The sequence below is a fragment of the Sinocyclocheilus grahami genome, unplaced genomic scaffold (genome assembly GCF_001515645.1).
Source record: "Sinocyclocheilus grahami isolate Dianchi unplaced genomic scaffold, SAMN03320097.WGS_v1.1 scaffold2.1, whole genome shotgun sequence".
NCBI classification, from domain to species: Eukaryota; Metazoa; Chordata; class Actinopteri; order Cypriniformes; family Cyprinidae; genus Sinocyclocheilus; species Sinocyclocheilus grahami.
This window is the reverse complement of record NW_015505181.1, coordinates 2,168,596-2,184,120: the sequence shown is the minus strand read 5'-3', so window position 1 is coordinate 2,184,120 and position 15,525 is coordinate 2,168,596. Positions and strand designations below refer to the sequence as shown.

Here is a 15,525-nt window from a genome sequence, read left to right as displayed (position 1 = left end):
CAAAAAATAGTCAATGGCTACCGCCAACTGTTTGGTTACCAACATTCTTCAAAATATTTTCTTTTGTGTTCAACAAATTCATATAGGTTTGGAACAACATGATGGTGCGAAAATTGAGAAAATTTAAATTTTTGGGTGAACTATCCCTTTATGGCAACCTGTATGTGTCTGAGGACATATGTTTGTACAAAACATTCAATATCGGCCAATTCTCAGTGATAGAATTCAAGCATCTCAGTTCTGTTTGATCAGTTAGTATGTATTGCATTTATGAATATATGCATATTTTATCCGTGGCAGTTGTGGTACAAAAATTGTTGCATGACTTCACTAAAGCCATGTTTCTTATTTCGCATGTCAGACTTTAATGATTAAAAAAAAAAGTAGCTAAACTTTCATTTACCTCCTTCATGATACAGCTCAAAAGCTGGATCAAACTTCATGTTGATCCAGGTTTCCTGAAAGGCACCTTGGGGTGTATGAACTTCAGTTTGGCAAACGGGGCTCACAGCTGTCAGCTTTATTTTACGGAGTGCCAACACGAGCATTTGAGCGTGTGATTCTTGAAGAATCTGGCCTTGGCTTTAAGGCACCTTAGTTGGAGTGTGTGGCAACTAATAAGTTAATTTATACTGAAGTCTGCTGCATCGTCCACTAAATGTACTGTCTGTCACACTAGCACCTGGTCTGGCCTGTTAAACAAACAGAAGGCTGGCATCAATGTTTCGTCTTCAACAATGACAACAGCAGCTACATAAAAACCATGTGTGAAGCTAATGCTAAAAGGCGATATGGCAGCTTTCTTTTCTTTCTAAGTTTCTTCATGTTGGTGGAGAGTCACACCTGACTATGACCTAGACTGATGCTGAAAAAGTTTTTTTTTTTTCATGAACATTACAGGGCACTTTCAGAGTTCCTATACTTCTTGACCTGAACTTTTTGTTTTCAATGTGATTAGTCGATAACACAATTTCTTGATATTGCCATGTTTTCCATGGCTGTGGGAACCCTTTCCTTCCTACTTTTTGATAAGCTGTCTAAGGATAAGCAGCCTTTGCATATTGCTCTGATACAGCAGGCGTCATGTTTAAGAGCTCAGATGTGGCATTTTATTTCAAGAGAAAAAAACTAATCCTACAATAATCACTGGATTTAGAGGACATTAAGTGTGTGTGACAGTCTCACATGTGGGAAATGGCTGACGTATGTTAAAGCAGAACAAATATAATTCTACAGATAGAGAATGTGAGAGTGTGGTTTGGACTGTAAAAGTGGTTCGAAGTCTAAAAGTTCACTCAACATTTTTCACTGCCTTTAAAGGGATAGTTCACCCAAAAATGAAAATTTTGTCATCATTACTCACTCTCATGTTATTCTAAACAAAAGAACATATTATGAAGAATGCTTGTAACCAAGCAGTTGCTGGTAGCCATTGACTTCCATAGTATTTTTTCCAAACAAAAAATAGTCAATGGCTACCGCCAACTGTTTGGTTACCAACATTCTTCAAAATATTTTCTTTTGTGTTCAACAAATTCATATAGGTTTGGAACAACATGATGGTGCGAAAATTGAGAAAATTTAAATTTTTGGGTGAACTATCCCTTTATGGCAACCTGTATGTGTCTGAGGACATATGTTTGTACAAAACATTCAATATCGGCCAATTCTCAGTGATAGAATTCAAGCATCTCAGTTCTGTTTGATCAGTTAGTATGTATTGCATTTATGAATATATGCATATTTTATCCGTGGCAGTTGTGGTACAAAAATTGTTGCATGACTTCACTAAAGCCATGTTTCTTATTTCGCATGTCAGACTTTAATGATTAAAAAAAAAAGTAGCTAAACTTTCATTTTAGGGTGGCAGGGTGCATCATTATCGTACCTTTCCCTGTTAACAGTGTGCCAGAATAAATGCAACATCTGTGTGTGTGTGTGTGTGTACGTCGCATCATATGCACATTGTGCAGCGACACCTAAGGATGTCCAGGTCACAGTATGTCTGAGTCCTCTATGCTGAAGCTGCTACGGCGGCTGCTGTCCACAGAAGCCTCGGGGGACATGGCAGACAGCAGTGGGTCTCCTCCTAGCGGTGACAGGGCCTCTTCCATCAGCAAGAAGTCCAGCTCACTCTTCTTTCCCATTGGCACGACACCTCCGCCCAACGAGACGAGATCCCCAATGCCCCCCATGCCATCCTGATATCCTGGGATGCCACCATCACATAAGTCTAGCGACTGGGCATAGTCAAAGTGCTGGGAGCTGCCCACGGCTGGGTACTGTAGTGCGGGTTGGGGGTGAAGGTGCTGGTGCAGGTGGAGCTGAGTGTGGGGCTGGGGCTGCGGCTGACCCTGGTGCTGCTGATGATGAGGGTAGTGAGGAGGGAGATGGGGCTGATGTGAGAGGTGGTTCTCCTCAGGGCTGTTCTCCTGCTTGACGAAGGGGTTTAGAACCTCAATGTTGTTAAGACCGGATGGAGAGCTGCTGGGTAGGCCATGCATCTGGGCCTGCCTCTCAAGCTCCTGAAGAATGAGCACAATAAGTTTACCATCTCTCAAAATATCAGTTCTCATTTTTATGTATTTTTGAATAAAGTTTCTTTATTTATTGATATTGTTCTATATCAGTTATTTTAGTATAATTAAGATACTTTCACAGTTTTACTAATAGTTTGAATCAGTTTTTATTTTATATTTTCCATTAAGTTTTTTTATTTTATCTATATAGTTTTTATTATTATTATTTTATTATAAATTTCAGTTTTAGTTATTTTAGTACATTAGGTTAAACTAAATGCATCTAGCTGAAATAAAATAAGTATTTTATTTCAGTTATTAGTTAAAGTAACAAAGATGCTTTTTATGGTTTTAGTTAACTATATTAATCCTGTTCTATATTTTATATTTATCTTTTCATGGCCATTTTCCCTGTTTTTACATTTAGATTACTTGTGCTGTTATTTAACACTCATTTAAAGTTCATCTCGCAAATCACTAATAATTGAATAACACTGTTAAATGTACTCTTTAGCTAATCTAAAAATAAATATCAATTTGTTTCATACTCTACATGATCATTTTATGATGCCTAAATTCATTTGTATGGTTTAAAATGATTGATTTTATTTTTAGTGTTTATTTTCATTGGCCATAACAGTAAAAGTAACGAATGGCTTAACAGTATTGGTCTGCATATTAATATTGTGCATCCCTAATAATGCTCAAGAAACATTTCTAAAAAACAGAATAGGAAGATCAAGGAACTGATAAGTGACTCAAAGACCTGGATGAGAAACAACTTTACACTAAAGACATGTTAAATGTTCATCTTGTTGCTAGGTCAATTGTGTTCCATGTTGTAAAAGACTATTACTTTTAGCGGATGCTTTAAGCTTTAGGTTTTATTTTTAAGTGCTGCATGAATGCTTACCTGAATGCGGAGCCACAGCTGTTTGTTGGCCATTTCCATCCTCCTGAAGTTGTTCTCCACCTCTCTGGTTCTATGGATGTCCTTCTGCATGCGTTTAATATATTCCACAGAGGCCCTCAGAATAGTGCCTTTATTCCAGCGCACATCCCTGAACACAAGAAGTTCCACATGTGTCAAGTGTTTATCAATGAAAGTCTTCAAGCAGTTTGAAGAACTGTCCTACAATCTGACCAGAATTCAATTATAATTGTGTTTATGTGTTTAAATGAACAAAAACTTACAGGTCATTGGTTTTGGGGATCATGGTGCCCAGCTCCTTAATTCGATCATTGATGTTAAACCTTCTCCTCCTTTCAACTGAAGAAAAAAAAATTGTTACTATGGTTATACTAAAGATTAGTAGTTTTAGGAGAGAATGAGGAATCAACCACATTCTTTCACATACAGACTTTCAATTCTATAGCATGATTGTTTCTTCCTTTTTGTCTGACCTTGACCATCATGTTTTTTATTTGTTTTCTGACTCTTTATGTTAATGATGGGAAATGAGGCAACCGGTTCTGTGCAATACTGTCTCTGTGTGTTAAGTGTTTATAATGCTCAAGATATGGCACTATATACCATCTTAACCCAAAGTATTTGGGAACAGGCCAAGCTTAGCAAAGCTTTGCAGAAAGTCTTATTGTACAACTTCAATACTTGTGAAATGTCACAGGCAATTACATTTTAATGCCACGGCAGCAGGATCTGTCCGAGTTAACGATAGACCAAAGTGTAATGCACTGTCAGCTGAATTTGCCCGGAGGTGGTGGTGACAGGGGGTGTCAATGGCAGGGCACTAGCGGAGCAAGTGTACTTTAAACCGTGAGGGGTTATAAACTGAAAGAAATGAGAGGCTAAAGCACATACTCACTCTGGTTGTGGTTGTCTTTCTTCTGCCTCTCTTTAGCCATTGCACGAGCTTCTGCATCTTGTCAAAAACAGAAGGCAATACTGTCGATCAACATGTTTTGCTATACATGCAAATGCTGCCTGAACTGGATTTATGAGACTTTGTAATAGTGGCGATCAGTGAAATTACCTTGGAATGGTGAAACTTTGCTTAAATTTTATCCAGCACGGTTATGTAATAACAGTTCTCTCGTGTCTTACAGTTGTAAAGCAGTGTCGTATAGGCTCTGCTCAATTGTCTGTTTATTTTCTGTGGTTTACCTTAGGTTATTATGTTAACACATTATAAGATTGGTTAAAAAACTTTGCCTAAGATTTATAAAAAAACACCGGAATGTTTGAGTATGATCTAAATTTTTCAGTAATTTCCCTTGTGACAATGATGTCATGTTTGCCTCCCACAGTTCATGCCATTCATATCACTTACAGTACAAACACTCTTAACGGGTACATAGTACCAAGTAAACATTTAAATACTCTTGACTAAATGTGTTTTTCATGTCATATACACTGATAACATTTTTTAAATGTAAAGTCGGCAACACCAAAGCTCCAAAAATATAAAAAAATTATTTTAAAAGAACAGTCGTGTGACACGCTATGAGTTCTTTTAAAATACATTTTTGATACTTTTGGAGCTTTGGTGTTGCCGACTTTACATTAAAAAAATTTTTCCACTTGTTTCTTAGTCGAGCAGTTGAGATCGATGTGCGTGCTTTTGCCTGCTCTTTATATACACTGATAAAGACATGATAAAGATCAATTCAAATAATTCCTACTTAGGAATTTCTAAGCAAAACTAAAAATGTTAATATTTATTTAGTTATTAAATTATTTTGTTTGACCGAAGAGGGGAAAATAATCAGACAACAGAACAAACAATGTTGAAAGAATTACAAAATTATTTTATTTTATTTGACAAATGTCAGTACATAATTCCAATTTTAAATTGTGTTATTGTGTAACTTTTTGGTGTTACCTCTTAAATATGCCAGTGCATGGCATAGCTGGAGTGTTTGTGTGTGCAGCAGTACTCTGTTTTATATGACTAATCTAAAGATTGCTTTACCTGACAGCTCTCTCTTGATGGCCAAGTTGGCAGGGCAGGAGTTGCTGGTCATGGCGATAGCTGATCCGGACATACCTGGCCCCGTGTACACATCCAAATGGCTGCTGGACAGTGGAAGCTATAGTGCACAAAAGAGATACAGGTGAGTCTTGGTGAGTTGGAAGACAACAACAGCATTAAAGTTACAAAGACAAAATTTTCTTAGCATTAAATAACAATACGTGCATGTCCTTACTGCAATCTATGCTTTCTCTGCTGGACAAGATACAGCTAGTTTGTCTTGCAAATGGCATTTTTATGAAGCTGTATTTAGCGTAACCCTGGTAAATCATCACAATAACTAGAAACCCAATAAACACTCAGCTTATCTCTAGAGCAAAGCCATAAACGCTAGAGACACAGGAGATAAAACACAAAAATATCACACTCGGCTATAGCTTCTGGGTGAGAGAAATGATTGACTATGCTCTTTCTTATCTGGGTCTTTATGGTTTTATACCAGTTGTATCTTTTATTCCATCTTAGTGTCTCAGTATAATTGTAAGCACGCCAGCTCTGAGCTCCTAATGAGCAGTGACAGATAAATCAGCTCAGATACCTTATCGCAGAGGCTACTGTGAAGCACGAAGTCAAACAAACAGAAATCAACAGTAAAAAGTCAGAGAGGGAAGCCCGTTATACAAAATATGCCATTACTTCTGATAAAATGCATGCCTGTCATCACCTTGCACCCAATACTTCAGTGAAGCAGGCCATAATGACACATGGAGAAAACAGAAACGGCTCATTAAACATTTCAAACTAAGAGGAAAGTATCTAAGAGAGGGTATGAACTTCTGAACGCTGCTTCCTGACAAACAATGGCGATGATTCAAAATATATGTATGTACAATGCAAAATGTTTGACGCCCTGTTGGTTTTGGGAATTCCATCTCTAGAGGCTTTAATCACTGATCAAAGAAACAGTGATCAAAGGAGGTGGTCAACAGGGTCGGAGGTGGCCTATGCAGCCTCATAAACCCCACCTCTTCACCCCATGTCTCTTCTGACCTTTAAAATCCCCAATGTCACTCTGAAAAATATGGTTTGCACACTAAATATTGAGCAAAGTGGCCGATGCTGCTCATATACACCAAATCTGAGACTATTCGCCACTGTTTGTTTTTTTTGGTTTTTTTAATGGCCGTATTACAAATCCACCAGAATTAGGGATTTAATTGTTCTGTGGATAAGCATTTTTGGAGCTTTGGTGTTGCCGACTTTACATTTAAAAAATTTTTCCACTTGTTTCTTAGTCGAGCAGTTGAGATCGATGTGCGTGCTTTTGCCTGCTCTTTATATACACTGATAAAGACATGATAAAGATCAATTCAAATAATTCCTACTTAGGAATTTCTAAGCAAAACTAAAAATGTTAATATTTATTTAGTTATTAAATTATTTTGTTTGACCGAAGAGGGGAAAATAATCAGACAACAGAACAAACAATGTTGAAAGAATTACAAAATTATTTTATTTTATTTGACAAATGTCAGTACATAATTCCAATTTTAAATTGTGTTATTGTGTAACTTTTTGGTGTTACCTCTTAAATATGCCAGTGCATGGCATAGCTGGAGTGTTTGTGTGTGCAGCAGTACTCTGTTTTATATGACTAATCTAAAGATTGCTTTACCTGACAGCTCTCTCTTGATGGCCAAGTTGGCAGGGCAGGAGTTGCTGGTCATGGCGATAGCTGATCCGGACATACCTGGCCCCGTGTACACATCCAAATGGCTGCTGGACAGTGGAAGCTATAGTGCACAAAAGAGATACAGGTGAGTCTTGGTGAGTTGGAAGACAACAACAGCATTAAAGTTACAAAGACAAAATTTTCTTAGCATTAAATAACAATACGTGCATGTCCTTACTGCAATCTATGCTTTCTCTGCTGGACAAGATACAGCTAGTTTGTCTTGCAAATGGCATTTTTATGAAGCTGTATTTAGCGTAACCCTGGTAAATCATCACAATAACTAGAAACCCAATAAACACTCAGCTTATCTCTAGAGCAAAGCCATAAACGCTAGAGACACAGGAGATAAAACACAAAAATATCACACTCGGCTATAGCTTCTGGGTGAGAGAAATGATTGACTATGCTCTTTCTTATCTGGGTCTTTATGGTTTTATACCAGTTGTATCTTTTATTCCATCTTAGTGTCTCAGTATAATTGTAAGCACGCCAGCTCTGAGCTCCTAATGAGCAGTGACAGATAAATCAGCTCAGATACCTTATCGCAGAGGCTACTGTGAAGCACGAAGTCAAACAAACAGAAATCAACAGTAAAAAGTCAGAGAGGGAAGCCCGTTATACAAAATATGCCATTACTTCTGATAAAATGCATGCCTGTCATCACCTTGCACCCAATACTTCAGTGAAGCAGGCCATAATGACACATGGAGAAAACAGAAACGGCTCATTAAACATTTCAAACTAAGAGGAACGTATCTAAGAGAGGGTATGAACTTCTGAACGCTGCAAACAATGGCGATGATTCAAAATATATGTATGTACAATGCAAAATGTTTGACGCCCTGTTGGTTTTGGGAATTCCATCTCTAGAGGCTTTAATCACTGATCAAAGAAACAGTGATCAAAGGAGGTGGTCAACAGGGTCGGAGGTGGCCTATGCAGCCTCATAAACCCCACCTCTTCACCCCATGTCTCTTCTGACCTTTAAAATCCCCAATGTCACTCTGAAAAATATGGTTTGCACACTAAATATTGAGCAAAGTGGCCGATGCTGCTCATATACACCAAATCTGAGACTATTCGCCACTGTTTGTTTTTTTTGGTTTTTTTAATGGCCGTATTACAAATCCACCAGAATTAGGGATTTAATTGTTCTGTGGATAAGCATAATAACGACATTTATCAAGGAATACCTTTGCATACAGAAAAGTCGGTAGGAAAAAGTGGTAACATACAAGATGAATAACGTTTCTGGTAAACAGAATAAAAACAACAATAGCACTTCCTGATAGGATGATTCCTATAGGCAGGGACACCAAGTCAGAGAGTCTGGAAACAAAGATCAATCATTACAATGGAAAATAGATCCCCAAGAAAGCTGATCAATCGGAAAATCAATCAGACGCATTCACTCAATACTGTAAAAAAGACAATACAATAATTTTTTTTCATATTGAATAATCATATTTTGAAGACTACAGACGTACTTATTTTCTGTACAATGAAAATCAGTGGGGTCCAAAAAAGCTTTGAACCCCATTGATTTCCATTGTGTGGACAGGTTTGGAACGCCATAAGGGTGAGTTAATTATGACAGAATTTAAATGTATGTGTTAACTATCCCTATAACAGATAAAACAGTATTATTCAGTTGCTCTCCTGCAGGTCCACGTAAACAACAGCCATTTACAGATATATGAGCACATCATGCTACAAGCCTACAGCTATGTGTGTGTGTGGCAAGGTTACCGGTGTCCTAAAGTACAGTGCCCAAGGCATGTGCTCTTTCATTCTAGTCTCTCTAGTTTCCAGGAACAAGACGCAGAGAAACGAATAGCAAGACTGCAAGACTAAACAACACCCAGTCCCCCCTCCCCCCCACCCTATATCAGCCTGAAAGCAGGAGAGTGATGGGGAAAAGACGGCCTTACCAGCTGAATCTTTTCTCCATCGATAACCTCCACAATGGCATAAGTTTTATTTGTGTCTTTCATATTGGCCTCTGAATCTCTCATAGCTGCACGCCCTTGTCCTTCACCCTCAACCTCCCCGGAGAGACTAACCTGAGCTGCACCAGGACCTTCTCTCTTCTACTTTCTCTTAACTACTAAACGCTGAACTTTCCCCTATCTGGACTTTCAGCCTCCCCTCCCCAGCTCTCACTCTCCCAAACCTCCCCCCTGCTTCCCCACCTTCACGGAATGCCTTGTAAACAAGTTGAACTCTAACTGAGAGCGGCTTAATTGTTAATGTCAGGCAGTTATTTAAAATACAAAGCACAGTGCTCCCATTTTCCTGATTCCCAACGCAATGTCTTTCCTTGAGTGAATCAGGCCACAATTTTAAGTCAATTAAACACTTTAAATCCTTAAAACATTTTCCCCGAGACATGCCGAGGAAGCTGGCAAGGTCCTAATATTGGTTATCCAATAAATCGAGCACAAAAAAATCAGCAGGCAAAGTTCTCGATGAGTCTTAACAGAAAACAAGTCGTTTTGAGGTTGCATGAGAGAAAAACACTTGCATCATTTTACTGAGACGGTGCTTTGCTATAATTAGACATGACTTTTGGTAATCAGACAAAGATGCTTTGTTACATCCCTATAACCCTGATAAAAAGCAGCACAACAAATGGATCCAGTATAATTCCTCCATTGTTAAAGTACAAAGTTGAGGGGATTTCAAAAATAGACCTATTCAGTGGCAATAAGATGCAGTCTGTACATCATAAACAGAAATTATTCACTCAATTTTCTACTTGCCCTCTGGGATTCAGTGATCTGTATTAGTCACAGGCGGTAATGTCAACAACTAAAAGGCCTGAACTGAGTGAAGCCGTTACTTACTGTGTTTGGCATCTGGACCACAGGGTCAATATAAGCCTGGATGTCATCATAACTGGACCGCAGGCTGATGATGTCATCAATAACCTCATCCATCTTGTCAAAAACAAACACATAACTAGAATTTAGTCACCTTGTGCATTTGCATTCTACAAAGTATGTACACTTTGATTACTAAAGATTTTCTTTATAAATTCTTCAATATAACTCTGCTAAGCCGATATCTAAAGAGAATATTTCTAGAAATTACCAATGAAAGATGCATTCCTCTCAACATTCCTACAGACATATTCCCCGTGTAGTTTAGCTCACAAAGGTTGTAAGTATGCCACAAGCACACATTCACTTAGGATCCCATAGGATTTGGTGGCATTGGGAGCGGAGGAAGGAAGGAAGGACCAAAGTCTTCTCCGTTCCAAAGGGCCATCCTTCCTAGGGTTCCCTGTCACTCTTTAATCTGTAATTATACCTCCACGGCCATAATTGGCCACTTAAACTCCAATGAAAATGGAGTTAAGTTAGTTAACTCCCTGACCTTTGTGTGCACTTGGGCAAATAACACCCACCAGGGGTGAGAAATGGAGAAAATCATAAAGGGCATGTGTACGAGAGACGAGCAAGACTGTGTCATTTACTGAACTTTAGGTTTCTGACTCAAAGAGGAACTGTGGTGCTAAATATAAAACTGTAACAGATACAATAACTGTAAATGAAACATCCACAAAATGAATCATGATGAATGTTAAGACATGTTTTAGGAAATGCATTTATTTCAAACATGCCTGGATGTGCTTACAACCACAACCGTATGAAAATGAAGAAACGCTGAACTACCTCATTCTCATGGCTGGAGCCGATGTTGAGCATGGCCATGGGACTGTTGGGTGCACTGTTCCCAGCAGAGGTCATGAGCTGCTCGGTGCGCATGCATGGAGAGGGCATGGTTGATGGGACGATTCCTGTCTGACCCTGGGGCATGGTGGATGGAGAGGGCTGTACCAAACTTGTGACTGCATGTACAGCCTGCTTGGTGGCGTATGTGGTGGACAGGTACTCCTTGACTTGCTGCCGCTGAGACTGTCGAATGTGGTAGTCCGTGGGGTTCTCAAGATGGGTCTGCACCTGTAAACATGATATATAATAAATATAATATAATATAATATATAATATGTACACTGCTATCCAAATATTTGGGGTCAGTACGATATTTTTTTTTAAAAGAAATTAGAACTCTTATTCAGCAAGGATGCGTTCAATTGATTTAAAGTGACAGTAAAGACATTTATATTGTTACAAAATATTTATATTTTAAATAAATGCTGTTCTTTTGAACTTTCTATTTGTTAAAGAATCCTGAATAAATATGTATCACAGTTTCCATAATTTTAAGCAGCACAACTATTTTCAACATTGATATTAATAAGAAATGTTTCTTTACCACATTAGCATATTAGAATGATTTCTGAAGGATCAAATGACACGGAAGACGTAATGGCTGCTGAAAATTCATCTTTCACAGGAATAAATCAAATTTTTAAATATATTAAATAGAGCTCCTGTAAATTGTAGTAATATTCCACAATATTGCTGTTTATTTACTGTATTTTTGATCAAGCAAATGCAGCCTTGGTGAGCATAAGACTTTTTTTTATATATATATATAAATGAAAAGATTATACTGACTTTGCAATGGTAGTGGAAATATATTTTGACTGACTTAAAAACTGTAAGAATGCAATGACTTGCATTTTCTAAACCCACACATTAAATATATTAAACACAGAAGTATTTTTAAAAAGTATGCACCATCTAGCACCATTAAGTCTCATGACTTACTCTTCCAGTGGAAAGTACAGTGTTTTTACTGTAACCATTACACATTACAAATAAAATCAAGCTAAAGCCTCCAGGCTCAGCCACTTATGTTTCAGAGCCACAGTCATAGATAGTTATGTAACTGTGGGGTTTAAATCTAGGCATGTGCGGGGCACACAGAGGCCAGAAAGAGCCTCCAGTGGTTCACCGTATCACACAGGCACCTGCTGATGGAGGTTCAGAATGGTTACAAGTTACGTCTGACCAGACTGGCCTCGTTCTTTCACTTCAAAGCCAGACTGTCTTTAACAGAGTTATTCAGGACTCAAAACTGACATTTGACTCAATGTGATTCGATGTGCACTGATGAAAAGAAAAATGCATTTAGGTGTTAATAAAACAACATATTGTCTGTGCACTTATGCATGACCCAAATGTGAGCAAGCATGCATATCAACAAAACTGTGTCTGCATACTGATGGAAAATATCAGCCATAATACCACATTCCTGAATGAAAACAAGCCTCAGGATTAATGGATGAAAGCCTTTACACTTTAGCTCTAAAATTATTCAATCCCAGTCCAAGCACTTTCACTTTAAGATAAAAAAAAAATGTTGGAGCAAATAAAACTTTTATAGGCAGTGTAAGTGAAGGATACAGGACTCCAATCTACATACAAAAGCTGTAAACTGGGGACACTGTCTGGGAGGACATTTCCCTGCAGTTAAATCCCTCCATGAACATAGTGTAAAGACATTTTGGGGAGAGCCAGTTGCTCTAAACTCTCAGAGGTGAAATTTTCTACAGAAAGTTAGTTGTGGTTAGAAGTTCATGTCACATGGAGCTCTTCGTTACATACTTTTATTCAATCTAGGAATGGTGGCAGTAAATGTCCAGCTAAATGATACAGCACTGTGTGAAACAGGAGCTGCTGTTGCTTAATCCTGAGATGACACATGGTTGGCTGCATAGGAGGGCAGCAACAACATGCTTGTGGCACAAGTTATTGCCACTTACACTCAGGAAACACAACTGTGTCGCTTTTATATTTCATGATGACCCTTATTACTACTTTGGTCTGAAAAAAAACAGAGGTTTGACTATCCAGGATTCAGGATTCGTTTGGCTCAGGTGAACATGACATTTAAAGATCACCCAGAATTACTTTATGATACAGATTATATTAATGTTTGAGTTATGGTAACTGATATGGCAAACTGATTTTTTATTTTTTATTTATTTAATTTGAATTTAAATACACTACTGTTGAAACATTTGGGGTCAGTGATATTTTTTTTTTTATTAAAACTTTTATTCAGCAAGTATGCATTCAGTTGATCAAGTGACAGTAAAGACATTTATAATGATACACAATGTTTCTATTTTAGATGAATGCTGTTTTTTTTTACTTCCTAATCATCAAAGAATTTTGAAGAAAATGTATCATGGTTTCCACAAAAACATTAAGCAGCACAATTGCTTGTGACATTAATAATAATAAGAAATGTTTCTTGAGCAGCAAATTAGCATATTAGAATAATTTCTGAAGGATCATGTGACACGAGTGAAAACTGGAGTAATGGCTGCTGCAAAATAGATAGTAAAATAGATTCAAATAGAAAATAATAATGTTTCACACATTTTTTGATCAAATAAATGCATTCTTGGTGAGACTTCTTTCAAAAACATCTTACTGACCACCACAGACGTTTGCATGGGAGTATAAGTAGTTTCTGTTTTTTAACACAATTAAATGATCTTAAATTAACAATAACACCACAACACAATATGCATTACAGTTTATTATTATTAATTATATTAGTAGTATTAATATCATTATTAATATTACTTTTGTTGTTGTTTTATGAACTGATACAATTAAGTTGAAAAATTCTGAAAATGCCAGTCAAAATGATTGTCAGTCTTTCTCTAATACCAACACTTCCTAAATCTGACATTCAGTTTGAATGATTCAGTTAATTTGTCAGAAATGACTGTCTTGGAGGAAGTCACACAAACAAAGTTGTTGAGCAAGTAACTTGATTGAGAACAGAGACTTATACTGTCTATTCAAAGGAACACAAGAAGCTTTACAGTTCCAAAAAACTGTGGGGCTTTTTGTCAGGCTTTGTAATCAGAATTAAAAACAAAACAAAACAAAAAAACTTCTGCACTTGTAGGTGCAGTACAAAGTTTCATAACATCACACACACCCAAACTCAAAATTCCACATGTGTACACTGAGCACAGAGTGGCTCCTTTAAACTAACTGATAACAATCCAGAAAAACAGTGGCAGAATCATGTCACCTGTAAGAATGTTTTCCAGTGTGTTTTCTCTAAATAAGTTATGTCACAGCGGCCCCTTTTTTTTTCTCTCTTACCTGGCTGCCGTTCCACCGCATTCTTCTACAAATACTCCTGACTTTGTTTTTGATCTTGGTTGAAATGTAATCCAGCACACTAAAGCCGTGGTCAGTCCTGCACGACCCACTGACTTCTGGACTTTGCCCACTACTCTTTCTCCGCAACACGAGAGGAGATTATCAGAGTACCTAATCTTGCCTAATTTGGTCTTCATGCACTCCTTAGAACTCATTCATGCTGTTGGGACTACTAGGGTGGCCGAAGCGCTAAACTACCCAATGGAAGGCAAGATTAGGGTCTCATGGGGGAGCTCATTCTTACACCGGAACACAGAACTTCACAATGATTAGAGGGAATTTAGTGAGATTTAAGGGAGAGGGCATATCCCACTGATAATCAGTCTTAGCAAAGTATTTCCACAAAAACATACCGGTATCACAATTATTATGAAAACCCAAAAAATGGTTTTGAACTAATTTGAACTATGTGGCGTTGAACTAATGTGGTCACATGACCTGGCATTATTGTTGGCCCTTTGACGGATTGCTTTTCTTCCTCTTTTCTATGTTGTTTTGGATAAAAGTGTCAGCTGAATGCATAAATGTAAATTACGGTCACATAAGCTGATGGATATGCTACCTTTAACTAGGGCTGGACGATATGGCCAAAATTTATATCACGATATATTTCTTAATTTCGGTCGATATGATATAATTCCGATATCGATATGAACACTATTAAAAAAAGCCTCATAAAAACTGCCAAGCACACCCACATTAGATGTCTTTACCTACAAACTTGTGAAAAAACAATTTGCCAAGTCTACGAAACCTCTTCCTATAAGACTATTTTAAAAAAACAAAAAAAACTGCACAAATAAATTAATGTTCACCTTTTATTTGTATTTAGCCTTCATACAAACAAGAGATGTGAAATCACTGTCAAATAAACATCTCAGACTCACTTTATTAATTATTCATATCTTTAACTTCAAGCTATAGGCTATCATACCAGTCAAAAGTTTTTGAACAGTGAGATTTTTAATGTTTTTAAAGAATTCTCTTCTGCTCACCAAGCCTGCATTTATTTGATCCAAAATACAGCAAAAACAGTAACATTTTGAAATATTTTTTTACTATTTAAAATAACTGTTTTCTATTTGGAAATATTTTAAAATGCAATTTATTCCTGTGATTTCAAAGCTAATTTTTTTTTGCATCATTACTCCAGTCACATGATCCTTCAGAAATCATTCTAATATTCTGATTTGCTGCTCAAAAACCATTTATTATGTTGAAAACAGCCGAGTAGA

At 37.3% G+C, this 15,525-nt stretch overlaps 1 protein-coding gene across 3 annotated transcripts in view; it reads right to left on the bottom strand.

The window, feature by feature from the left end:
• Positions 1–1,567: 1,567 nt before the first annotated feature.
• LOC107548328 (transcription factor EB-like) overlaps positions 1,568–15,525 on the bottom strand; it is a 41,230-nt gene continuing 27,272 nt past the window's right edge. For all 3 annotated transcript variants that reach the window (XM_016229003.1, XM_016229150.1, XM_016229070.1), the window contains 7 exons: positions 10,865–11,152; positions 10,034–10,126; positions 7,128–7,245; positions 4,346–4,396; positions 3,714–3,789; positions 3,433–3,580; positions 1,568–2,525 (listed from right to left, as the gene is read on the bottom strand). In XM_016229003.1, coding sequence (XP_016084489.1) covers positions 1,995–2,525; positions 3,433–3,580; positions 3,714–3,789; positions 4,346–4,396; positions 7,128–7,245; positions 10,034–10,126; positions 10,865–11,152 — 1,305 coding nt within the window. In that variant the 3' untranslated portion in view covers positions 1,568–1,994. The remainder of the gene's footprint in view (positions 2,526–3,432; positions 3,581–3,713; positions 3,790–4,345; positions 4,397–7,127; positions 7,246–10,033; positions 10,127–10,864; positions 11,153–15,525) is intronic.